The 27,991-nt window shown below is 38.9% G+C and overlaps 1 protein-coding gene across 6 annotated transcripts; it reads left to right on the top strand.

Annotated features, from left to right (window-relative positions):
• The first annotated feature begins 14 nt into the window (after positions 1-14).
• Positions 15-23,766, top strand: LOC114289976 (uncharacterized). 6 transcript variants are annotated; one of them, XR_014330203.1, is made up of 11 exons: positions 15-288; positions 2,051-2,105; positions 2,470-2,505; positions 2,609-2,653; positions 3,459-3,560; positions 3,790-3,855; positions 3,954-3,992; positions 4,922-5,021; positions 11,119-11,269; positions 11,793-11,920; positions 22,423-22,764. XR_014330203.1 is itself a non-coding variant. In XM_082869892.1 (10 exons), the coding sequence occupies exons 1-10, from the start codon at positions 80-82 to the stop codon at positions 22,914-22,916; spliced, it is 837 nt and encodes a 278-aa protein (XP_082726018.1). In that variant the 5' UTR covers positions 15-79; the 3' UTR covers positions 22,917-23,766. The 6 variants fall into 6 exon arrangements, 5 of the variants coding, with proteins under 5 accessions (XP_082726018.1, XP_082726015.1, XP_082726017.1 ...); XM_082869892.1 differs by lacking the exons at positions 11,793-11,920; positions 22,423-22,764 and adding an exon at positions 22,865-23,766 and having other exon boundaries at positions 3,477-3,560; XM_082869889.1 differs by lacking the exons at positions 11,793-11,920; positions 22,423-22,764 and adding an exon at positions 22,865-23,660.
• The last annotated feature ends 4,225 nt before the right edge of the window (positions 23,767-27,991 follow it).

Here is a 27,991-nt window from a genome sequence, read left to right as displayed (position 1 = left end):
CCTTGGTGTATCGGCTGTCATCATAAGAAAACTGAAACAAGATGCCAAAAGTGAGTGAGAAACTGAAATTGAAATTGCAATGGCGGTTGGGAGCTACAACTACTGCGTATGGCCTTCTTCTTCTTCATCTTCAATAAGTCCACTGCGAAAACTGCCTTCTTCTTCTTCTTTGGCCTCCTCATCTTGTCACTGCTGTCGTTCTTCGCCTTCACACTCTCTCTCTCCCGTCAACACTACACTTTCCCATATCAAAATCACCGGCGTCATCGCTTGCCTTCGTGCCCAAAGGTAACACCAATCCCTCTTTCTCTCTATAGTAGAAGTGGGAATGCTTTGAAAATTGCAATTACAATGTACAGATCTGCAGTTAGGAAAGACCCATGAGTGTATTTGAATTGGGTAGTTAAGAAGAAGGAACAAGGATAATTTAGGAATTAAAAAAAGCGGTGACATTCATACCAGCTCAAGTGTTTGCATTATATAGTACTAGCGGGCTGCACACACATGCAATTCAAAAAAAAATCAGAGTATAAGAATAATGATAAAGAAAAATGGCCACGGCTTCTCACCAGTCCAAATCGAACTGCCGTTTGAGCTATATCGATAATCTGAATCATTCAATGTGTAAGGTTCATTCCTACAAAAAATTACATTGATCGGACCATCGATGTGGGTTCTGTGGTGGGTACACGGATGCCCAACAGCACCTCCAGTTGGGTATCCCAACGGGAGCCTCTCCCAAGAAAAATACACATATATAGTCTGTCTACTCAAGTGGTAAGGACTTTTGGTTTCAAATCATGTCCTCTTCTTTTTTACATAAACATCAACTCACGTATTTTGGAAAAATTCAAAATATGAGACACAAATGTGTCAATACCACCAGCAGTCTTCATTTCATATATTTGAATAGGTATTTGCATTTACATCAATGTTTTAAAAACCGAATCAGTGAGCGAATCGGAAGATGGATCAGGTGGACGGGTTACCGGTTCAACCGTCGGGTTGAACCGGAATCGAACCGTGATGTAATAAATATATTAAAATTATATTTAAATAAAAATATAAGTAATAAAATTAAAAATTAAAAATACTAAATTATCTTAAATATTTGTCCTAATATTTTTTTACTGAAAAATATAATAATATATTTTAAAATATTATTAATTTCAATTTTGGAAGATGAAATCAAAACATTTAATATTCCCTCCATATGATTTTAATTCAAATAATTTGATTGAAAGGAGAGCAAAAATTTTGGAGGGATATCAAAATTTCAATATTCCCTCCAATACATTTGATTGAATCCCATATGAATTTCTTGAGTCTTTTTGAAAGAATTTTTTTCTTATAAATAGGTGAAGACTTTGACAATAATTTCATCAAACTCTTAATAGGATTTCTCACAAGAGAAAACCCTTGAAAAAGAGTTTCAAATTAAAATTTTCTTATATTCTTATATTATATATATATATATAAAATAAGAAAGAAAACAAAGAAAGAAAATAAAAAAACAAAGAGAGAAAAACTAAAAAAAAAAAAAAATCGAGCCAGACAACCTGGCGAACCGGCTCCGGGTTGACCGGTCCAACCGCCGGTTTTTCCAGTTCTCACTAAATACACCAGTTTTTAGCTTTGGCCGGTTCAGAGGGTATGTCCGGACTGGAACCCCGACCGGACGAACCAGCCAGTCCGGTCCGATTTTCAAAACCTTGATTTACATAGTATAAATAAATGCTCTCTCTCTCTCTCTCTCTCTCAACATTGCATTCTATCTTAATTTCATGTGTCTATCAAATGAATGATCAATTATCTTGAATTTTTAATGGGTTATTACTGTAATTATATTATATTCAGAGAAGATAGAATTATATGAGTAAATTATGCCACGTCATTAAGTCCTAAAATCTAAATTATGGTTTAGAAAAATTAGTCCAACGTCGCCCTTCTATTATGTTCTTTCAATTTTTGGCTGTTAAATGCATTATATGAATGGGCATTCTGTCACATGGATTCAGATTAATTAATTTTGTCCCTTTTTTGTTAACAGTGCAGAGTTAGCAATGGAAGCTGCTTGTGCTGCACTTAATGGTGGCATCTCAGTTGTGAGCTTTCTTGATGCATAATTACTCCGTGTGCAACACCAAAACTCATAGACACCAATTCGTGATTGCTCCTAATTTTAATTATCAGAATGATGAAAAGATTTTAATAGTTTAGTCTATGAAAAAACATATGACAACATCCTTGGTTTGGTGGGAAGGTTTTTAGTGGTTGAAGTATGGTTCTGGCTAATTCTTTGCATCTTCCTCTAATTTGAAATGCTCGACAAATTTTTGATTTGATGAACTTGTATACACGATGGTTGTGTGCATAATGAAGTTAACTGAGAAATTTAGTTCAGTAGGTGTTCAATAAAATAATAATGGTATAGGGTTTTTCTGATATGTATTATTTTCTTTGTTGTAGCTGGAGATTGTGATGTCCACCCCAGGTGTGTTTGAGGTTGTTTCACTATCTATTTGATTGCTCTGGCTTTTGGGCTGCTCTTGGCCTATTATATTTGAGAGCTAATAAGTGCTTCTTCTTTTTTTCTCTTACCCCACAGGTTTTACAACAGCTGGTGCAGGACTATCCTACAACAACATTAGGAGTAACTATTTCCTTGCTCCTCTTAGTTTCCTTAACGTTTTATTTTTGTTTTGGCTATAGTTTGTAAACAAGAACCTGGTTACAACAACTTGATAGAGTCCAGAAATGTTGTCTAAGAAGAATGAACACTTACTAAATGTGGCGTGATGGCGACGGACGCCGACACTTGTTGAACACTTTCCAACATGTGCCAAACACACATCCAAACTTGTCCTGTTGTTTTGTTTTTTTTGTTTTTTTTTTGTTTCTTGTAAAAACAAATTTAAAATTTAAAAATTGTTTAGACCTGGAAATGCTTTAGACACTTGGAAAGACACATCTGAAATAAGAAGTTTGAACAAAATAACTTAGGATCCAACAATAAAAGAAAAATAATGTAAATTTATACCTATTAATGCATCAACTATCAAACTTCAAAAATTGGTGTTATTTTATTTTTATTGTCTTTGAATGAAGTTTTCATATATATGACATATCAAACTATACATGTATAAAACTATATATTGTGTATGTTCTCCACGTGTCGTGTTGTGTAATTTTTTTAAAATTGCCATGTTGTCCTATCTATGTTGTATCGTGTGACCATGCTTCTTAGCTCTCAAGGTACTTGTTTAATTTGAAGAATGACTCGTAATTGATAATGAGAGTAGAGAAACAATCTTTTAGGTAGAGAACTAGGACCTAGGAAGCACAGACACCGTTCCCATACCTATGTATCAGTGTCCTACACACCAGTATGCTCTAGTTCTCTTTCTTTTTTCTTTTGTTTTTCTTCTCCTGTCTTATTTAACAAGGTAATTTTGGAGCTCCTGAGTATCCTTCAGGTTGGCACTGTTTTTAATTCTAAGGATGCAAAAAATGCCATAAATGCTGGAGCCAAATTCCTCATGAGTCCTGCCATGGTGAAGGTATACATCACAAGAAGTTGAAAATAGCATTCTTCTATAACATGAAATATTTCATTGTGTGAATCTTGAAATCACTTTCTTTCTTTCATTTCTTGTTTTGAAATTATCCTTTGATTTTATTTATTCATCCCTGTGGCTCTTCATCATGAAGCCTGAACCTTATGAACTAATTCTGATACACTGTAATGTACATCACTTCTTCAATTAAAATATTTTCAACGGTCTTCAGGATATTATGGATGATGCTCAAGGCAGTGAAGCTCTTTACATACCAGGTGTAATGACCCCAACAGAAGTAAGAGTATTCAACAAATTTAATTCTCATCTTTTTTGTTCTTCTTTTACTTGACAAAATAAATTGGGGCTTACACTATATTTTCATGGTTTATTTAGATATTATCTGCGTATGACTCTGGTGCCAAAATTGTCAAGGTGGGTGTTAACTGTTTTCTAATGTTTAGATAAGTAATTTTCTAGATGTCAATTTGTACCGCACACAAATTGTTCAATTTACACAGTAACACAACACAATTTGAGACCACAAACCAACATTTCTCATTATTATATCTATATATATACATATATAGTTATCTATATACCTCCAAGATGGTTTTGTCCCTGTTGCTTTATAACCAACTATGTTCCACAACAAAAAGAAAAGAGGGGAGGGGATCTTGAGAGCTTCTATACACAAGAGTCGTCATTCAGACCTCATTATTTGTTTGCACCAGTTGTTTGGTGGAGGCTTGCAAACAAAATCTGTATGATTTTAGATCTTGATGGGCATTTGGAGGACCCTTTTGCTGCTAGTGCCATTCAGTTTTCCACATTTTCTGATGCCTATCTTCCAGTTGGATGCAGTGTATAATCGTCTATGCTTCGTAAACAAGCTCTTAAATCCTGGTTTTTGAGACCACTTGTTGGTTCTAAGAAACATTATTCCATGTTAACTAAAGAGGTCTTGTTTACAACTCAATGAACCTTTTTATACATATCAATAATCAATGTTACTAATTATTTCTTGAATACTTATAGATTTAGTTGTGGACATACTGCACTTAAATTTCTTAGTTAAATATATCTGCATCATGATGTTCTGTAAGCTAATTTTATTATCTATAGCACATTACTTAAGTTATCCGCAAATCCAATTTCAGAAAGCCTTCGTAATACTTGAATGTGTAGATAAAGTATGAGCAATCTAAATAAATTCTATGATGCTTCATTCCTTAGAATTCTACATGTGAAGCCTTTGTTTGACATGGGCTGGCTCTAAACTTAGATTGGCAGATGCCTAATGCAAAATATTCTTTTTTTTTTTTTTTTTTTGGGGGGGGGGGGTGGGTTGGTATGGGCAATAGGTTTATCCTGTTTCTGTATTAGGTGGCATTCCGTACATATCAACACTAAACAGGCCTTTTTCTCATATTTCGATGATTGCTTCTCAGGGCATAACAATTGGTTGGTAATTTGAATCTCATTTTCTTAGTTATAATCCTGCATGTTTCATTTGCTTTATGTTCCATGATTACTTTGAAGGAAAATAAAAAAATAAAAAAATAAAATAAAAAATAAAAACTTTGATTATTCTTTTAGCATGTCACAAGTTTGTTGCTTTCAATTTAGGGCTGAACATAGGTTTTTGACAAAAAGAAAGAACCCTAATTATTTGGTGTTGGGTTATCTGAGAAGAAGAAATGCAATTACCTTCAACCTTGCATTCATCAACCTGCATCCGTCAAATAGTCCTTGTGGACAAAATTTTCTTGGAAATTCCTTAAAAAATCTCAAAATTTTTATCTTTCAATCATGTGAGCTATTTTTCATTTTTGGCATAGCGTGCATGTGTATCTCTACCAGAGGGTTTTGTAAAAGAAATACCCAATAGCATTTATTGTCATCTTCAATAGTAATGTATTTTAGGATTAAGGCACACCAGAAATCAATCACACACACCGAAAAGAGAAAATATTTACGTGGTTCGGCAATTACCTATGTCCACGAAGAGATTTCACTATAAAATTTTCCGGAGGGAGATTACAGAACTCACACTCACTTTCTATAGATTTACACACTCTCTCTAATTCTCTCTTGCTCTGTCTGTGTTGTGTTTCATCCTTTCCTCATCACCTTAATTTATACACAAATAAGAGGGAACAAAGTCAAGGAAGAGGAGTAATTGGAAGGGTTGCCACCTGTCATCTCCCCTCCTACTTCTTGACTTGGAGCCAACCTCCAACTACTCCTCCATGTGGGCTGGAGCCAACAATTCACCTCCTCCACGCCCATATGGATAACTGACTTCTTATTTGAAGTCTAACCTGGTCCGATTCTTGCAAACTTCCAGTTTGTCTCTGGTGACAACCTTGGTCATCATGTCAGAAGGATTCTTGTCCATGTGAATCTTCACCAGTTTCATCAGCTACTTTTCCATCACATCTCGTATCTAGTGATATCGGACATCAATGTGCTTTGTACGTGAATGGTACATGGAATTCTTACTCAGATCAATTGCACTCTGACTATCACAATGTACCTTGTACTCTTCCTACTGTAAATCCAATTCTTGGAGAAACCACTTTAACCATAACATTTTGTTTTCAGCATCTGCGACAACAATGTACTCTGCCTCTGTCTTTTTTTTTTTTGGTGAAAAATACTCTGCCTCTGTTGTAGATAAATCAACACACTTTTGTAGTTTGGACCACCATAAAACAGCTCCCCATGCAAAGGTGAATAAAAATCATGATGTAGACTTTCTACCATCAAGATCACCCGTCATGTCGGCATCTTTAAAACTCTCCAAAATTGGTTCAGCTCCCCCAAAACATAGACACATCTTTGAAGTTCCCTTCAAATATCGAAGAATCCATTTGATTACCTCTCAATGCTCATTTTCTGGATTGACGAGGAATCTGCTTACAACGCCAACTGCGTGAGCTATATCTGGCCAGGTACACACCATTGTATACATCAAACTCCCTACAACAGATGAGTAAGGAATTGCCTCCATCTCTTCTCTTTCATTTGTATATGAGGGACAAGAACTCTTGCTCAGCTTGAAATGGTTAGCCAGAGGAGTATTGACTGGCTTGGCATCTTTCATGATGAACCTTTCAATCACCCGTTCAACATATTTTTTCTGTGACAGCCATATCTTCTTGACTTTCCTGTCACGAACAATCTTCATGCCCAAAATTTGCTATGCTGGACCTAAATTCTTCATGTCAAAATACTACGACAAGTCCTATTTCAACTTGCTGATCATAGCAGTATCTTGTCCGATGATCAGCATATCATCGACATACAACAGTAGGATGATGAAGTTTCCATCCGAAAACCTTTGGAGATACACACACTAATCTACTACTGTTCATGTGTACTCGTGATCCATTATGAATGAATCAAACTTCTTGTACCATTGTCTCAGCGCCTGTTTCAGGCCATAGAGACTCTTCTTCAGTTTGCAGACTAGATTTTCTTTTCCTTTAACTTCAAATGTTTCTGGCTGCTCAATATAGATCTCTTCCTCCAAGTCACCATAGAGAAAGGCAGTCTTGACATCCATTTGTTCTACCTCCAAATTCAAGCAAGTTGTTAATCCCAGAGCTACTTAAATGGAAGTTATCTTCATAATTAGAGAGAAGATCTCATCAAAATCAATTCCCTTCTTCTGCCCAAAACCTTTGACCATCAAGCGAGCTTTATGTTGCAATATTTTACCGTTGCCGGCTTTTTTTAATTTTTGCACCATTTGTTTTTCAATGCCTTCCTGTCTTTTGGAAGTGAAACAAGCTCATAAGTGTGGTTCTTCTACAAAGAACTCATCTCCTCCTTCATGGCTTGCATCCAACAATCTTTCTGTGGATGACTCTTTGCTTCCGAAAAACTCTCAGGCTCCCCTTCATCTGTAAACGGAATATACTGAGAAACGGGATATTTGATTGATGGCACGACAACTTTTCCAAATCTCCTCAACTGAGGCCCAATTGCCTCTGGTTGAAGAGGTTACTCCCCCTGCTCAACACCCTCTTCATCTGAGTCTTCATCTCTTTCATCTTGATCCTCATCTTCTGGCATTGGATTTTGCAGCTCTAGCACTTCTTGTTGCACCTCATCAACTCTAGCATGTTGTGAGGGTTCTGGAGATGGAAACAAGTCTTGAGTGATAACAACTCTAGACTTTGCTGATTTCTCAAAATCTGCTATGGTCTGGTCTTTATGGAACCCAACATCTCTGCTCCTGAACATTTTCTTGTTCACTGGGTCCCACAACTTGTACCTAAATACTGCATCTAAATAGCCCACAAATATACATGGAGTGGACATGTCATCAAGCTTCTGTTTGTTTTCTTTGGAGAAGTGTGTGAACGCCTTACATCCGAAGACTCTCAAGTGAGAATATGATACCTTTCTTCTGGACCAAACTTCCTTAGGTATCACAAAATTCAACGGGATTGAAGGTGACCTGTTGATGAGGTAACAGGCTGTACGGGTGGCTTCAGCCCATAATGACTTTGGCAAATTTGCCATTCTGAGCATGCATCTGACTCTTTCAATAATAGTGTGGTTCATCCTCTTTGCCACACCATTGTGTTGTGGGGTACCGGGAACTGTTATCTCGTGCCGGATACCTCTGCTAGCATAATATGCTTCAAAAGCACTGGAAGTGTACTTGCCACCATTATCTGTGCGAAGACACTTCAACTTCTTTCTGGTCTCTCTTTCCACCATTGCATGGAACTCCTAAAAGTGCTGGAATACCTCATTCTTCGTCTTCAGGAAATACAACCACAACTTCCTTGATGTATCATCAATGAAAGTTAGAAAATAATTGCGGCTGCCAAGTGACTCCACTTCGATTGGGCCATAAACATCCAAGTATACCGTACTGAGCACTTCAGTTTTCCTCTTGCTCGTTAAACTAAATGATACTCGATGCTGCTTTCCATAAAGGCAATGATCACACGACTTCAGGGCACTCTCTTTGGATAAGGATATCTTGGATTGCTTTGCTAACAGATACAATCCCTTCTTACTCATGTGAGCCAGTCTTCTGTGCCATAAGTCCGGTGACTCCTTGTCTTCTGCTGCATTAAGGCTTTCCAGACAAATCTTCGTTTGAGTCTTGTACAGTGTTGAAGACATCTCTTCTCTGGCGATTGTCAAAGCTCCTCCTGTCAACTTCCAACGGCCATTTTTTAATGTACTTGTATAGCCTTGTTGGTCCAGGGCACTTTTGGAGATAAGATTGAGGCGCAAATCAGGAACATGCCTCACATCTTTAAGAATCAGCTTGTGTCCAACATTAGTCTAAATACTAATGTCTTCAATGCCCACAGTCTTTGATAGCTAGAATTCCCTATTCGAACAGTGCCAAAATCTCCAGCGTTGTACGAGCTGAAGAGTTTTCTATGAGAAGTGGCGTGATATGATGCAGCTGTGTCTAACACCCATTTTGTGTAGCTATGGTCAGCCACGTGAAGGCAATCTTCATTTTTATCAACTACAAGAAGTATTTCATCAGTTGTTGTGGCCGTCGTGTTCTCTTCTCCTTTTGACTTACTGTTTTGGCCTTTATCTTTCTGGCTTAGGCAGTTCCTCTTTATGTGACCCTCCTGGCCATAGTGAAAGCAAGTGAAGCTAGAGTTACCTTGACTTGTACTGTCTCTGGATTTACTCTTGTTGTTTCATTGCCTCTACTCTTGCTTCTTTCTTTGCCTCTTCTTCTACCTCTGTCTCTGCTTCTATCTTTTGTGACAAGAGTGTGGGTCTGATAACCTCCTATGTCTTTCCTCCTTGTCACTTCATTGTACATGAAGTCTGTGACCATGCTCATGGTCAACTTCCCCTCTGGTGCAGAGTTGCTGACAGAAACCACCAACGTCTCCCAGCTGTCTAGTAAAAAACTGAGTAGTAGTACAGCTTGTATTTCATCATCCAAGGGCATCTTGATGGTTGCAAGTAGATTCACCAAATCTTTGAATTCATTGGTGTACTTGGCGACTGACACATCATTCATCAACTTCAGATTTACAAGCCTTCTCATCACCAAGGCTTTATTTCGAGTGGTCTTCGACTGGTATATTCCTTCTAACATTGTCCAGAGGACATATGCATCTGTTTCCTGGGCGACATGGTGGAACACATTATGGTCTATCCATTGTCTGATTTGACCGACAGCCTTCTGGGTCATCTTTATCTAGTCTTCATCCTTTTCTGCTTTCGGTTTAACCCTTTTTAGAGCAATATGATCAAATAGGTCTTTACAGTATAGGATGTCTTCTATCCGCGGCTTCCAGATTCCGTAGTTGGATGCATTTAATTTGATCATCGATCCCGAAATTTAAGTAGATTCTTTCATCGTCTTCTTACTTTTTACAGAAACTCTAAATCAAAAATCTAACCATAAGGATCTCTCTGGAATACTCTAAATAATTGGAAACCACTATTGGATCACCAAAATCGGACTTCAAATGGCTCAAATCTAGCCAAAATATGTTCAACGGTTCAAATCTACGGATTACCGTACCTGCGTTGCATCGGATAACCCCTTCGTATATGGGTTGGGTTGGGTCAACCCGACTAGTTGACCGGTCAACTAGTGCGCTAACATGGCAGACACGTCTATGGCACCTGGCGCTGACGTGGCGATAATGTAGCACTGACGTGGTGATGACGTCACTATCACGCGCAGAGGACTCTCCTTCTTCCTTCCGCCATGCGTTGAGCATGCTTGAGACTAGTATGATATGTCGGTATTGTCAATGGCGGGTGTGGCGCGTGTCTAAGATTGAGACTCACGCGCCTTCTTAGGTGGCACATGAGAGCACATGGAAACTTGTCTGGGGCTCGGCTTTGCAGTTTTGGACTCCTTTCGTCGAGAGCTTTCTTCATGTATACTCAAAAGTGAGTTTCGAGGAACTTGATTTCTGGGCAATTCTGAAAAACATACCCTGTTTCTGAAAATCGACCAACAAGGCTCTGACACCACTTGTTAAGATTAAGGCATACCAGAAATCAATCACACACATAGAAAGGAGATAAAATATTTACGTGGTTCGAAAATTGCCTACATCTACAGAGAGATTTCACTATAGAATTTCCCGAGGAAGGTTACAGAATTGACACTCACTTTCTATAGATTTACACACACTCTCTCTGATTCTCTCTTGCTCTGTCTGTGTTGTGTTTCATCCCTTCCTTATCACCTCAATTTATACACAAATGAGAGGGAACAAAGTCAAGGAAGATGAGTAATTGAGAGGGCTGCCACCTGCCATCTCCCCTCCTACTTCTTGACTTGGAGCCAACCTCCAACTACTCCTCCATGTGGACTAGAGCCAACAATGTATGCCCAATAGCCTTTGTAATAGTTAAAAATTTGAACTGGCTTGAGAACTACAATATTGTTTTCTTCGAGTATAATTGATCTCTTGTACATCTGAATCATATCTTACATTTAGTTTGTTCAAGATTAATTATTTGTAGGACTTATTTTATTTTATTTTATTATTTTTTGTGAGGTGAATGAACATACGCTTGGAATTTGCTGCAGATTTGATAGGGGAATACATTGAAAATGGAGCATCAGCAGTTGTTTTGTCAGATGCTATATTTGATAAAGAGGCGATGGATCAAAGAAATTTTGATCAAATACGTCAACTTGCCCATCTTGCAGCTTTGCGGGGAAATAAAGCTATACAAAGGTGGGAATTTGAGTCTCCTATTGCATATGATTTTTAGTTAACCATTATATTATTTTGTTGGTGATGTTAGAATTAGTAGAGGGGGAAAAAAAAGACAGAAGGAAGGAAGGAAGGAAAGAGAAATGATTTGAGACAATGAAGAGAAAGAAACTTAGGGTTCTCTCCCTCATTTGCTAATACTTATGTTAAATAAGTTCAAAGTACAAAGTACCTGTAGGTAACATAACATATCTTGTTACAGTTGTTGATACTATTTCTAAGTGTTAACAAGTTATGCTTTCGGCATTTTTATAAAAGCCACTACTGCCCTGGCAATTGTTCTAGCATTCTTGAGTTTGTTGGTATTCCATCTTCTTGAGTTCGTTGATATTTAGATACATTCTAGACTTTCCTTCTTCTTGTTTATGAATGAAGTTTGAATAACCAATGAATCAATGCTTGAAGACGTTAAAGTTGTTCCCCTATTTTTTGGGACTCATGCTTCATTGTTTGTAGGTTCTAATTGATTCATGTATATTTGTAGGAAGAGAGTGTAATCTCAACTAATTTTATGAATCTTAAGTAGTTCGTATTTTACTTCTCAAGTTCATGCTAATCTCTCAAGTGCATCAAACGAGTTTATTGACAATGGGTGCAAGCTGCAAACTATGGGTATGTACTCTTCCCTTCAATTATTTAAATGCCACTTCCAATTTAGTGGCCTTGTTTGGTTTGTGTTTTGAGGTATTATTTCAAAAATAATTTTTTAAAGAGAATTTAAAAAATTAAAAAAAATACCCTAAGTTCTTTAGGATCTTTATCCAGTCTTCATCCTTCACTTTTTCCAGTTTAACCCTTTTTAGAGCAATAGGGTCAAACAGGTCTTTATAATATAGGATGTCTTCCATCCGCGGCTTCCATATTGCATAGTTAGAAGTATTCAACTTGATCATGGATCTTGAAGTTGAAGTAGATTCTTTTATCATCTTCAAACTTTTTTATAGAAACTCTAATTCAACGATCTGACCGTATGGATCTCTCTAGAATACTGCAAACAGTTGGAAACCATTATTGGATCGTCAAAATCGGACTTCAAATGGCTCAGATCTAGCCAAAATAATTTTGACGATTCAAATCTGCGGAGGTACCTTAGCCGCGTAGCACCAGATAATCCCTCTGCTTTTGGGTCAGGTCGGGTCAGCCCGACAAGTTGACCAGTCAACAAGCGTGTTGACGTGTTAGACATGTGTCTCTGATGTGGCTCTAACATGTTAATGACGTGTCACTGATGTGCCAGACACGTGGCTCTCGCCTGGGCTGATGTGTCTATGACGTGACTGCCAGATGATGTGTGACGTGGCAGTAACGTCATGAACATGCGCACACCACTCTTCTTTTTCTTCCCCCATGGCGCGTGCCTCAGACTTGTGTGATGCGTCAATACTGTCAATGACACGCGTAACACGTATCTAAGACTGAGATTCACGTGCCTTCTTTAGGTGGCGCGTGAGAGCGCATGGAAGATTGTCTGCGGCTCGGCTTGGTAGTTTTTGACTCCTTTGGTCAAGAACTTCCTTTCTGTATGCTTAAAAGTGAATTTCGAGCAACTTGATTTCTGGGTAGTTTTCAAAAACACACCCTATTTTTTTGAAAATCGACCAACAAGGCTTTAACACCAATTGTTAGGTTTAAGGCACACTAGAAATCAATCACACACGTAAAGGAGAAAAGATATTTACGTGGTTCAGCAATAGTCTACGTCTACGGCAGAGATATCCACTATAGAATTTTTCCTGAAGGGAGTTTACAACACTCACATCTTACTCTCTCTCTATAGCACTCTCACTCACAAATTACACTCTCTGTTATGTCTTTATCTTTTCTTGATGATCTAACTTAGCTCACCTCTTCCCATTTTATACACAAATGAGAGGGAATAAAGTCAAGGAAGATGAGTAATAGGGAGGGCTGCCACCTGCCATCTCCCCTCCTACTTCTTGACTTGAAGAGCCACCCAGCCAACCTCCAACTACTCCTCCAAGTGGGCTGGAGTTAACAGCTTCTTCTTGTTTATAGATGAAGTTTGAATAACCAATGAATCAATTCTTGAAGACGTTAAAGTTGTTCCCCTATTTTTTGGGACTCATGCTTCATTGTTTGTGGGTTCTAATTGATTTATGTATATTTGCAGGAAGGGAGTGTGTAATCTTAACTAGTTTTATGAATCTTAAGTAGTTCGTATTTTACCTGTCAAGTTTATGCTAATATCTCAAGTGCATCAAACGAGTTTATTGACAACCGGTGCAAACTGCAAACTGTGGGTATGTACTCTCCCCTTCAATTATTTAAATGCCACTTCCAATTGAGTGGCCTTGTTTGGTTTATTATTTCAAAAATACCCTCAGTTCTTTAGGATCTTTATCTAGTCCTCATCCTTCACTTCTTCCGGTTTAACCCATTTTAGAGCAATAAGGTCAAATAGGTCTTTATAATATAGGATGTTTTCCATCCGCGGCTTCCAGATTGCATAGTTGAAAGGATTCAACTTGATCATGGATCTTGAAGTTGAAGTCGATTCTTGCATCGTCTTCTTACTTTTTATAGAAACTCTGATTCAACGATCTGACTATACGGATCTCTCTAGAATACACCAAATAGTTGGAAACCACTATTGGAACGTCAAAATCGGACTTCAAATGGCTCGAATCAGGCCAAAACAAGTTTGGCGGTTCAGATCTACGGATGTACCTTAGCCGCGTAGCACCAGATAATCCTTTTGCTTCTAGGTCGGGTTTGGTCAGCCCGACAGGATGACCAGTCAACAAGCGTGCTGGCGTGTTAGACACGCGTCTCTAACGTAGCGCTGACGTGTCGATGAGGTGGCACTGATACGTCACTGACGTGTCTATGATATGGCAGACATGTGGCTCTGGCCTGGGTTGACGTGTCGATGACATAACTGCTAGATGGCGTGTGACGTGGCGGTGTCATCACGAACACGCGTACATTGGCTCTCATTCTTCCTTCCGTTGCGCGTAGGGCGCTTGCTTGAGACTGGTGTGATGCGCCGATACTGTCAACGACGCGTGCGACACGTGTCTGAGACAGAGACTCACACGCCTTCTTTAGATGGCGCGTGAGAGCGCGTGGAAGATTGTCTGCGGTTTGGCTTTGCAGTTTTGAACTCCTCTCGTCGAGAGCTTCCTTCCTGTATGCTTAAAAGTGAATTTCGAGCTTCCTTCTGGTAATAGCCTCCGTCTACGAGAGAGATATCCACTATAGAATTTTTCTCGGAGGGAGTTTACAACACTTACACCACACACTCTCTTTATAGCACTCTCACTTACAGATGACACTCTCCGTTCTGTCTTTCTCTTTTCTAGATGATCTAACTCAGCTCATCTCTTTCCATTTTATATACAAACGAGGGGGAACAAAGGCAAGGAAGATGAGTAATTGAGAGGGCTGCCACCTGCCATCTCCCCTCCTATTTCTTGGCTTGAAGAGACAACCAGCCAACCTCCAACTACTCCTCCATGTAGGCTAGACTTAACACCTTCTTCTTGTTTATGAATGAAGTTTGAATAACCAATGAATCAATGCTTGAAGACGTTAAAGTTGTTCCCCTATTTTTTGGGACTCATGCTTCATTGTTTGTGGGTTCTAATTGATTTATGTATATTTGCAGGAAGAGAGTGTGTAATCTCAACTAGTTTCATGAATCTTAAGTAGTTCATATTTCACCTGTCAAGTTCATGCTAATCTCTCAAGTGCATCAAACGAGTTTATTGACAATCTGTGCAAGATGCAAACTGTGGATATGTACTCTCCCCATCAATTATTTAAATGCCATTTCCAATTTAGTGGCCTTGTTTGGTTTGTGTTTTGAGGTATTATTCCAAAAATAATATTTTGAAGTGAATTTAAAAAATATAAAAAATACCCGCAGTTCTTTAGGATCTTTATCCAGTCTTTATCCTTCACTTCTTCTGATTTAACCGCTTTTAGAGCAATAGGGTGAAACAGGTCTTTATAATATAGGATATCTTCCATTCGCGGCTTCCAGATTGCATAGTTGGAAGGATTCAACTTGATCATGGATCTTGAAGTTGAAGTAGATTCTTTCATCGTCTTTTTACTTTTTACAGAAACTCTGATTCAACGATCTGACCATACGGATCTCTTTGCAATACTCCAAGTAGTTGGAAACCACAATTGGATCGTCAAAATCGGACTTCAAATGGCTCAGATCTAGCCAAAATAATTTCGACGGTTCAAATCTGCGAGTGTGCCTTAGCGACATAGCACCAGATAATCCCTCTGCTTTTGGGTCGGGTTAGGTCGGGTCGAGTCAGCCCGACAGGTTGACCAGTCAACAAGCGTACGACGTGTCAGACACGTGTCTCTCACGTGTCGATGACGTAGCAGACAAGTGGCTTTGGTCTGGGTTGACGTGTCGATGACATGACGGCCAGATCTCGTGTGACGTGGCGATGACATCACGAATAGGTGCACACCACTCATTTTCTTCCTTCCACCGCGCATAGGGCGCGTGCCTGAGACTAGTATGATGCGTCGGTACTGTCAACGGCGTGTGTGGCACGTGTCTGAGACTGATACTGATGCGCTTTCTTTAGGTGGCGCGTGAGGGCGTGTGAAGATTGTTTGCGGCTCGACTTTGCAGTTTTGGACTCCTCTCGTCGAGAGCTTCCTTCCTGTATGCTTAAAAGTGAATTTCGAGAACCTTGATTTCTAAGCAGTTTTGAAAAACACACCCTGTTTTTCCGATAATCCACCAACAAGGCTCTGACACCACTTGTTAGGCTTAAAGGACACCAGAAATCAATCACACACAGAAATGAGAAAAGATATTTATGTGGTTCAGTAATAGCCTACGTTTACGGGAGAGATATCCACTATAGAATTTTTCTTGGAAGGAGTTTACAACACCCACACCTCACACTCTCTCTATAGTACTCTTACTCACAGATTACACTCTCTGTTCTGTCTTTCTCTTTTCCTGATGATCTAACTCAGCTCACCTCTTCCCATTTTATACACAAACGAGAGGGAACAAAGTCAAGGAAGATGAGTAATTGGGAGGGCTACCACCTGGCATTTCCCCTCCTACTTCTTGACTTGTAGAGCCAACCAGCCAACCTCCAACTACTCATCCATGTGGGTTGGAGTTAACGCATTCTTCTTGTTTATGAATGAAGTTTGAATAACCAATGAATCAATGCTTGAAGACATTAAAGTTGTTCCCCTATTTTTTTGGGATTCATGCTTCATTGTTTGTGGGTTCTAATTGATTCATATATATTTGTAGGAAGAGAGTGTGTAATCTCAATTAATTTTATGAATCTTAAGTAGTTCGTATTTTACTTGTCAAGTTCATGCTCATCTCTCAAGTGCATCAAACGAGTTTGTTGACAACCGGTGCAAGCTGCAAACTGTGGGTATGTACTCTCCCCTTCAATTGTTTAAATGCCACTTCCAATTTAGTGGCCTTGTTTGGTTTGTGTTTTGAGGTATTATTTCAAAAATAATTTTTTGAAGAGAATTTAAAAAAATTTTAAAAATACCCTCAGTTCTTTAGTATCTTTATCTAGTCCTCATTCTTCACTTCTTTCGGTTTAACCCCTTTTAGAGCAATAGGGTTGAATAGGTCTTTATAATGTAGGATGTCTTCCATTCGCGACATCCAGATTGCATAATTGGGAGTATTCAACTTGATCATGGATCCTGAAGTTGAAGTCGATTCTTCCATCGTCTTCTTACTTTTTACAGAAACTCTGATTTAATGATCTGACCGTATGGATCTCTCTGAAATACTCCAAATAGTTGGAAACCACTATTGGATCATCAAAATCGGACTTCAAATGGCTCAAATCTGGACAAAACAATTTCGGCAGTTCAAATATGCAGATGTACCTTAGCTGCGTAGCACCTGATAATCCCCCTGCTTCTGGATCGGGTTGGGTCAGCCCGACACGTTGACCGGTCAACAAGCGTGCTGACGTGTCAGACACGCGTCTCTGACGTGGCGCTGGCGTGTCAATGAGGTGGCGCTAACGTGTCAATGACGTGTCACTGACTTGTCTATAATGTGGCAGATAGATGGCTCTGGCCTATGCTGAGGTGTCGATGATGTGACTGCCAGATGGCGTGTGATGTGGCGGGGACATCACGAACACGCGCACATCACTCTCCTTCTTTCTTCCGCCGCGCGTAGGGCGCGTACTTGAGACTGGTGTGATGCGCCCGTCCTGTCAACGGCGCGTGCGGCACATGTCTGAGAGTAAGACTCATGCACCTTTTTTAGGTGGCGCGTGAGAGCGCCTGGAAGATTGTCTGCGGCTCGATTTTGTGGTTTTGGACTCCTCTCATCGAGAGCTTTCCTCCCATATGCTTAAAAGTGAATTTCGAGCAACTTTATTTTTGGGTAGTTTTGAAAAACACACCCTGTTTTTTCGAAAATCCACCAACAAGGCTCTGACATTACTTATTAGGTTTAAGGCACACCAGAAATCAATCACACACAAAAAGAAGGCAAGATATTTACGTGGTTCGGTAATAGCCTACGTCTACGGGAGAGATATCCACTATAGAATTTTTCCCAGCGGGAGTTTACAACACTCACACATTACTCTCTCTCTATAGCACTCTCTCTCACAGATTACACTCCCTATTCTGTCTTTCTCTTTTCCTGATGATCTAACTCAGCTCACCTCTTCCTATTTTATACACAAACGAGAGGGAACAAAGTCAAGGAATAGGAGTAATTAGAAGGGCTACCACCTACCATCTCCCCTCCTACGTCTTGACTTGGAGAGCCAAACAGCCAACCTTTAACTACTCCTTCATGTGGGCTAGAGTTGACACCTTCTTCTTGTTTATGAATGAAGTTTGAATAACCAATGAATCAATGCTTGAAGACGTTAAAGTTGTTCCCCTATTTTTTGGCACTCATGCTTCATTGTTTGTGGTTCTAATTGATTCATGTATATTTGCAGGGAGAGAGTGTGTAATCTCAACTAGTTTTATGAATCTTAAGTAGTTTGTATTTTACTTGTCAAGTTCTTGCTAATCTCTAAAGTGCATCAAACGAATTTATTGACAACTAGTGCAAGCTGCAAACTGTGGGTATGTACTCTCCCCTTCAATTGTTTAAATGCCACTTCCAATTTAGTGGCCTTGTTTGGTTTTTGTTTTGAGGTATTATTTCAAAAATAATTTTTTGAAGAGAATTCAAAAAATTTTAAAAATACCATTAGTTCTTTAGTATCTTTATCTAGTCCTCATTCTTCACTTCTTTTGGTTTAACCCCTTTTAGAGCAATAGGGTTGAATAGGTCTTTATAATGTAGGATGTCTTCCATCCGCGGCATCCAGATTGCATAATTGGGAGTATTCAACTTGATCATGGATCTTGAAGTTGAAGTCGCTTCTTCCATCGTCTTCTTACTTTTAACAGAAACTCTGATTTAATGATCTGACCGTACGGATCTCTCTGGAATACTCCAAATAGTTGGAAACCACTATTGGATCGTCAAAATCGGAATTCAAATGGCTTAAATCTGGCCAAAACAATTTCGGTAGTTCAAATCTACAAATGTGCCTTAGCCGCATAGCACCGGATAATCCCCCTGCTTCTGGGTCGGGTCAGGTAAGCCTGACAGTCAATAGGAATGGCAACGGGGTGGGGCGGGGCCGGGGACTGCACTTCCCGTCCCTGATCCCCGAAATTGATAAATTCCCCGTCTCCGGCCCTGATCCCTGGTAGGGAGTCCCTTGGCCCCCCTGCCCCCGCCCCCGCCCCCGCCCCCAATCGGGGATCGAGTATCCCCGAATCCGAAAAATCCCCGAGGTCCAATACTCTAATACACTCAGATTGATACAGTAACAGAACATATTTACACTCAGATTGTCCAATGCTGTGATACAGTGATACATACATATATATATATATATATATATACATATATACATTGAGATATATATAGATATATACACTCAGTATCCATGAAGAAGAAGAAGAAGAAGAAAAAAAAAACAGAGGTCAAAAACAGGGGCATACATATATATATATATATATATACACATATATACACTCAGATCTGAAACTGAAATCCCTAGATCTAGTTTAATGAGAGTGAGAGAGAGAGAGAGAGAGAGAGAGAGAGAGAGAGAGAGCATTTTGATGTAGGTCATGCAGAGATTCAACTTTCATTTTCTTTCTCATTTGTGGGATCATTCAGAATCAGCAAAAGTACAAAAACTAATATATAAACTACATAAATGAAGCATTTGATTTTGTGGCCATACATACAACTACTAGGGAGGATATCAGTTCCTACTTAGCATAATCCTTTTGTTTAGGTGACAAAAAGGAACTTCAAGTCTGCCTCTGTGAGCAGCAGTCATTGACGTCGTGTGTGTGAGAGAGAAAGAGAACAGCGGCGGTAAGAGTGAGAGAGAGAGAGCAGCAGCAGCAAGGACCTCTCTCTTCTTATGTTGTGTTGTGATTGATTCAACCAAACCCTAAACATAAACATATATATAAACAGGGATATACTTGTAATTTTACATCGGGGCCGGGGTCGGGGCTTAGAAATGTATCACCGTCCCTGGCCCGAAAATCATCGGGGATTGATTTTTGAATACCATTCCCGGCCCGTCGGGGGTATTTTTTTGGGAAAAACCGGCTCAATTCGGGATTGGAGGTTGGGTCCCCGTCAGGCCAGGTTTAGATTGCCATCCTTACCGGTCAACAAGCGTGCTGACTTGTCAGACACGCGTCTTTGGCGTGGCACTGACGTGGCGCTGACATGTCAATGAGCTGGCACTGATGTGTCTATGATGTGGGAGACACGTGGCTCTGGCCTAGGCTAACGTATCGATGATGTGACTACCAGATGGCGTGTGATGTGGCGATGACGTCACAAACTGTGAAAACCCGCATCTAATTATTCTTAAAAGAAAATAAATAAATAAATTAATTTTATCTAGAGTTTATCTAAAATATATATTAGTGTAAAAGTTAGTTTTAAATTAACTCAATTCAATCATTAACAAAGACATTATTAAGAACAATAATTTTGTGGGTATTCAATATTTATTGTTTATAAATTATTTTAACTAAGATTCAACATGATAACTATTCTTACTTAATACCTTAGTTAAAAATCTTAGTGTATCAATTTTAAGCAACCCTCACAAATACACAATTATAGATATTAAACTTTTGCAAATTTCGGTGGCAACTTTGCCACATGTTTGTTTGCATTTTAATATAGGGAAGAAGAGCTCATTATGCTCTTGGAATTGAGGGAAAGTGACTACTTAGAATGAAGAGAAAGAGAAAGAAAGAAAGAGAGCCTCAGGTGAAGGGGGGGCTATTAATATGCCTACCACAGTGCATATATTTGTTAAGTAGTAGGAGAGGAAGAAGAGTAGGAGAATAAGGAATCCAAAATTCTCTACCATTTTACCACTCTATTATTAAGTAAGAAAACTCTCTCAACCCACTCATTTTTTTAAGGTTAAAATTTTAGATTGTGATCCTAGCAATAATTATAGATAAAAATTTTGTGATGTGTATATCAAATATTTGAACATATTGATAGTCTAAAAGTCATGGCATTATTGTGAAAATAGGCTTGCATGTGTAGTTTATACCATTAAAGGGATGATTGGAGATTTCTTTTTGGCCCTTAAATCTGCTGATTAGTTGTACGAATTGTTTTTACAATTTTATACTCAAAATTTTGAGATGATTTTTTCTACAAAGTTGTTGATAATGATGTCTAGTTCATCCACAAAATTTTTCAACAATTATGGAGTTTTGTACGAATTTATACAAATTTTTAGTTAAATCTGGAGCTGCAAGACAGATTTACTATATGTTTGAAAATTCATAAAAAAATTCTATATTAAACCAAATCTGGTAATTTCTAAAACAAAAAATGAAATTTGAGAAGTCTAGTTTCATAATAAATTTTTAGATTATGGAATTGATTTATAAATTTAAGTATGGAATTAATTTAAGAAAATGTGATAAACCTGTGTCATAAACTTTCTTGGAATTTTTCAGAATTATTTATAATTTATCTTTGGAAAATGCTTTCTGAAAAATGACCATAACATGCTTATTGAGTATTCTGTAGATTTATATGAATTTTAGATTCGTATAAGTAATTTATTTATAATTTTAATTGCGCGATATACGTTTTGAAAAATTTTGACAGATTAAGGAGGAATAAAAAATTATCTATTTAATTGTTTATTTGGACCAAAATTTAATATTGTGCTAGTCTAATCTTGTAGATTAAAAATCCATGCATGTGTGTGACTATGATTTATTTCTTCTTTTTGATATCTACATTTTTATTTCATACCATGGTTTAAATAAATTTTTTATTTAAATTTTGTACATTTGTTTATTATTGTGTGACATGTGTAATATTTTAGGTTGAGAATTTTAATGAGTTGATATAACATTATTGGTAATTAAATTTTGAACTATTGTGAATATCTCAACAAGTAAAGAAACACGAAATTTAACCAATGATACATTAAAGTGTAAAAGTGATGGGGTGAGCCTGGCTTAGAATCTTACGCAAGTGAGTTGCAAACCCTAGCATGGCATGGGAAGGTATTTCGGCTTTTATCGGTGTAGGTGATATAAGGTTGGTGGTGCGGATGTCACAACATAGACCGTTCCCTTGGGGCAAGCCATGATGTCACGACTCGGGTACGTAACCCTGGTACGTGGGCATCATTGGTAGTTACAGTAAGTAACATTTAAATATTTGACCAAGGGGGAGTCAGAATTCCCGTGGCCATTGTTTAGCGGTTGAGTGGAAATAGTGCTCTGAGGGGAGTTACTTAAACTTATCTGATAAGCTAAATCTATGTGAATTTAAAAGAAAAGTTGTCATTTTTCCTTATGATGAAATACTGCTTCCGTTTGCCATTGTTCTTATTATCTATTGTTATTACTTCAACTGATAACATTCCTGTTATGCTTATTAAATGCTGCTTGTTACTCTATTAACTACACAGTATTCATTAATTGTGAGTATTATTATCGGGGAGGGTATTTTCGGGTTGTAGTATCTTATTGAGCTCGTTGCTTATTGGCATTCCCGTTGCCGTGGTGTTTTATGCCAGGTACCGAAGAAACCAAAGGAAACACCGAGGTGTTAGAAGGTAACATTCAACCTTGGTTAGCTTGAAGCGTGCCAAAATTTCATGAACCATTTTTTTGAGTTTTCTAGTTTTTCTCTAGTTTCCTTTTATATTTGTGTTCTAAGACAAAGTTTTAAGTTTGATTGGAGTTGTAATTTAAGAACTTTTAGTTTCTATGTTGTTAATTAATGGATGATGATAAATTTGGTGGCAACATTGATGAGAATCCTTAATTAAGAAAATTGATTTTAAGTTTTAAACTTTATTATGATGTCCTTAAATCTTAGGATGTCACATCATGGTATCAAAGCTTAGGTTGAGAAACCTTTGAGACCTTGCGAAACCCTAAGCTTGCTTGTTAAATAACTTTTTAGTGGTTATAGTAAGCATTTTTAGTTACTAAGTAAATTTTTGATTTTTGTAGATGGAAAACGAAAATCAAAATGGATAGTTGGAGGAAGAACTTGAGATGTTAGATAAGCCTATTGACTGGGAGGAGGATCCAGAGGAGGACCCAGAAGAAGAGCTAGAAGAGAACTTGGAAGAAGAATTTGAAGTAGGAGCTGAGGGTGATTTCGATCCTGAGTCTGACTCTAATCAGGAAATAGAGGAGTCTAATCCTGAATCCTCGATAGAGGACGGCCCTGAGGCAGCCTTGAGACATATGATGGTGCCACCCGTCCTGCAATATGGAAAGGCAGTATTTGTGAGGATTACCCCTACTAGGATGTGCTATTGGAGGAGCTCGCATAGGAGGGATATGTTTATCGGGCCAGTCCAGATAAAAGAATATCTGGACAATAATTTCTATCAAGTATGGAACCTACCTCCGCAGTACGTCGCAAACAAGGGTGATGCGTTTCTACTCCAAGATATTCGGACTACCCAACCTCTTTTCGGTCATGTTGTCCGAACCCTAGACTGATTAGTGAATTTTTATAGAGCTGCCACGTATCACGAGATCCCTACCCACGTGATTAGACGAATGGTGGGTCATAATGGGAAGCAAATGGTCCTTGTCTACTGGGAGTGTTAGGGGCTACCCGATGAGGCATGGGAGTTTGAGGAGATAGTGCATCAACGTTGTGCCCATTTGCTTAGTTAGGCAATGACAAGTGTAGAAGTTAGGACAACAACAAATTTTATAGCACTTAATTATAATAGTCCTAGTTTCTAACTTAGGGTTTTTGGTAAATATATATATATATATATATACCACAATGAAATAGGTAGGGGTAGAATGAATATTTTTTTTTGTTTGTTTTGTTTTCCTTTTTCTTTTATGAATGTACTGATCTTTTATTATCATTAATGAAATCCTAGTATTTAAAAGTTTGTGTGTTGGACTATTCTACTTGCATTTTATCTTTAAATAGAAAATAATAATAATAATAATAATAATAATAATAATAATAAACAAATAAAGGGTGCAACAATAATATCCTTCGTACAGAAAATGGCAGGAAGAACTAGAGCAAATAGATCCAATGACAACAACAACAACAACAGTGACATTATGAATTTCGTTCGGGCAATTACTAATGAACTAAGAAACCAACCTAGGTGTGAAAACAACAAAGTAGAATTAATAGCGAAATTTCAAAACCTCAAGCCCCAAAAATTTTCGGAGAACCCAATCCCTACACGGCTGAGGCATGGATAAGGCAAGTGAAGAAAATATTGGAGACGTTAGAGATTCAGAACAAGCAGGACCAAGTGTCCCTCGCTTCATTTCTCTTTAACGGGAAGGCCGATTTCTGGTGGACAATGAATAAGGAAAGCCGTCAAGTGGCAGAACTATCTTGTCGACAGTTCAAGAAATTGTTTATGGAAAAGTACTTCCCAAACTCCGTAAGGCAAGAAATGATCCAAGAATTTCTCCAACTGAAACAAAGGGGCATGATTGTGACACAGTATGCCAATTGATTGATGCATTTTCTCGCCATGCCACAGCTATAGTGGCAAATGAAACAGACAAAGTGAGGCGCTTTGAGTGGGGACTTGATTCGGGAATCTGAGACAAGTTGGTTGTAGTGCAGCTACTTACTTATGCACAGGTAGTAGATAAGGCTCTTACTCTAGAAAGAGAGAAGATGGACACTGCAAGGACTCAATGTTAGCAGTCTAGGGCTAACCAGCAAAGGAGCGAAGGACCCTCAAGGAACAATAGGACCCATGTACTTTGGTACCCTATGCTAGGGGGCCACAACAACAACAAGGATACAATCCTGAACAACGTGGTAGGGAAAGGGCTAAAAGGTGTTATAAATGTGGCCAAGAAGGGAATTTTAGAAACAATTTCCCTCAAAGGTCAGGTTACTACATCAATCAAGGAGAGGCCACTCAACGAAACAAATGCGCGCCAACTCATGGAACGCAAGCTGCTCAAAATTCCCAATCCGGCAGAGATCAGCCACCAGCTAATCGGAATGTGGGACAATCAAGGACTTAACAACCAGGAGATGCCAATACAAGGAAACCTTGGCTGCCAAACCAGGGTGCCATCGGGAGAGATAACGTGGCGCTGACGTGTCTATGATGTGGCAGACACGTGGATCTCGCTTGGGCTGACGTGTCGATGACGTGACTGCCAGATGGCGTGTGATGTGGCGGTGACATAATGAACACGCGTATACCACTCTTCTTATTCCTTCAGACGCGCGTAGGGCGCGTGCTTGAGACTGGGGTGATGTGCCGGTACTGTCAACAGCGCGTGTGGCATGTGTCTAAGACTGAGACTCACGCACCTTCTTTAGATGGCGCGTGAGAGCGCGTGGAAGACTGTCTGCAGCTCGGCTTTGCAGTTTTGGACTCCTCTCGTCGAGAGTTTTCCTTTCTGTATGCTTAAAAGTGAATTTCGAGAAACTTGATTTCTGGGTAGTTTTGAAAAACAAACCCCGTTTTTTCAAAAATTGACCAACAAGGCTCTGACACCACTTGTTAGGTTTAAGGAACACCAGAAATCAATCACACACAGAAAGGAGACAAGATATTTACATGGTTCGGCAATAGCCTACGTCTACGGGAGAGATATCCACTATAGAATTTTTCCCGGAGGGAGTTTACAACACTTACACCTCACTCTCTCTCTATAGCACTCTCACTCACAAATTACACTCTCTGTTCTGTCTTTTTCTTTTCCTGATGATCTAACTCAGCTCACCTCTTTCCATTTTACACTCAAACGAGAGGGAACAAAGTCAAGGAAGATGAGTAATAGGGAGGGCTGCCACCTGCCATCTCCTCTCCTACTTCTTGACTTGGAGAGCCACCCAGCCAACCTCTAACTACTCCTCCAAGTGGGCTGGAGTTAACACCTTCTTCTTGTTTATAGATGAAGTTTGAATAACCAATGAATCAATTCTTGAAGACGTTAAAGTTGTTCCCCTATTTTTCGGGACTCATTCTTCATTGTTTGTGGGTTTTAATTGATTCATGTATATTTGCAGGAAGAGAGTGTGTAATCTCAACTAGTTTTATGAATCCTAAGTAGTTCGTATTTTACTTGTCAAGTTCATGCTAATCTCTCGAGTGCATCAAATGAGTTTATTGACAACCGGTGCAAGCTGCAAACTGTGGGTATGTACTCTCCCCTTCAATTATTTAAATGCCACTTCCAATTTAGTGGCCTTGTTTGGTTTTTGTTTTGAGGTATTATTTCAAAAATAATTTTTTGAAGAGAATTTAAAAAAATTTAAAAATTCCCTCAGTTCTTTAAGATCTTTATCCAATCTTCATCCTTCACTTCTTCAGGTTTAACCCCTTTTAGAACAATAGGGTCAAACGGGTCTTTATAATATAGAATGCCTTCCATCCGCGGCTTCCGTATTGCATAGTTGGAGCGATTCAACTTGATCATGGATCTTGAAGTCTAAGTAGAATCTTCCTTCGTCTTCTTACTTTTTAGAGAAACTTTGATTCAACGATATGACCGTACGGTTCTCTCTAGAATACTCCAAACAGTTGGAAACCATTATTGGATCGTCAAAATCAGACTTCAAATGGCTAAGATCCAACCAAAATAATTTTGACGGCTCAGATCTGTAGATGCACCTTAGCTGCGTAGCACCGGATAATCCCTCTGCTTCCGGGTCGGGTCAAGTCAACCCAACAGGTTGACCAGTCAACAAGCGTGCTAACGTGTCAGACACGTGTCTCTAACGTGGCGCTGACGTGGCGCTAACGTGTCTATGATGTGGCAGACACGTGGATCTGGCCTGGGTTGACGTGCCGATGATGTGATTGTCAGATGGCGTGTGACGTGGCGATGACGTCACGAACACACGCACACCACTCTCCTTCTTCCTTTCGCCACGCGTAGGGCGCGTGCCTAAGACTAATGCGATGCGCTGGTACTGTCAACGGTGCGTACAACACATGTCTGAGACTGAGACTCACGCGCCTTCTTTAGGTGGCGCGTGAGAGCGTGTGGAAGATTGTCTGCAGCTCGGCTTTGTAGTTTTGGTCTCCTCTCATCGAGAGCTTCTTTCTTGTATACTTAAAAATGAATTTCGAGCAACTTGATTTTTGGGCAGTTTTGAAAAACACACCCTGTTTTTTCAAAAATCCACCAACAAGGCTCTGACACCACTTGTTAGGTTTAAGGCACACCAGAAATCAATCACACACAGAAATGAGACAAGATATTTACGTGGTTCGACAATAGCCTCCGTCTATGGGAGAGATATCCACTATAGAATTTTTCCCGGAGGGAGTTTACAACACTCGCACCACACACTCTCTCTATAGCACTCTCACTCATAGATTACACTCTCCGTTCTGTCTTTCTCTTTTCTTGATGATCTAACTCGACTCACCTCTTCCAATTTTACACACAAAAGAGAGAGAACAAAGTCAAGGAAAAGGAGTAATTAGGAGGGCTGCCACCTGCCATCTCCCTTCTTATTTATTGACTTGGAGAGCCAACCAACCAACCTCCAACTACTCCTCCATGTGGGCTGGAGTTAACACCTTCTTCTTGTTTATGAATGAAGTTTGAATAACCAATGAATCAATGCTTGAAGACGTTAAAGTTGTTCCCCTATTTTTTGGGACTCATACGTCATTGTTTGTGGGTTATAATTGATTCATGTATATTTGAAGAAAGAGAGTGTGTAATCTCAACTAGTTTTATGAATCTTAAGTAGTTCGTATTTTACTTGTTAAGTTCATGCTAATCTCTCAAGTGCATCAAACGAGTTTGTTGACAACCGGTGCAAGCTGTAAACTGTGGGTATGTACTCTCCCCTTCAATTATTGACATGCCACTTCCAATTTAGTGGCCTTGTTTGGTTTTTTTTTTGAGGTATTATTTTAAAAATAATTTTTTGAAGAGAATTTAAAATTTTTTAAAAATTCCCACAGTTCTTTAGGATCTTTTTCCAGTATTCTTCCTTCACTTCTTTCGATTTAACCCCTTTAAGAGTAATAGGGTCAAACAGGTCTTTATAATATAGGATGTCTTCCATCCGCGGCTTCCAGATTATATAGTTGGAAGGATTCAACTTGATCATGGATCCTAAAGTTGAAGTGGATTCTTCCATTGTCTTCT

Source organism: Camellia sinensis, chromosome 5 (assembly GCF_055761805.1).
Source record: "Camellia sinensis isolate YWXY chromosome 5, ASM5576180v1, whole genome shotgun sequence".
Taxonomy (NCBI): Eukaryota; Viridiplantae; Streptophyta; class Magnoliopsida; order Ericales; family Theaceae; genus Camellia; species Camellia sinensis.
The sequence above is the reverse complement of the archived record's forward strand: the minus strand, read 5'-3'. Positions and strand labels throughout refer to the sequence as shown.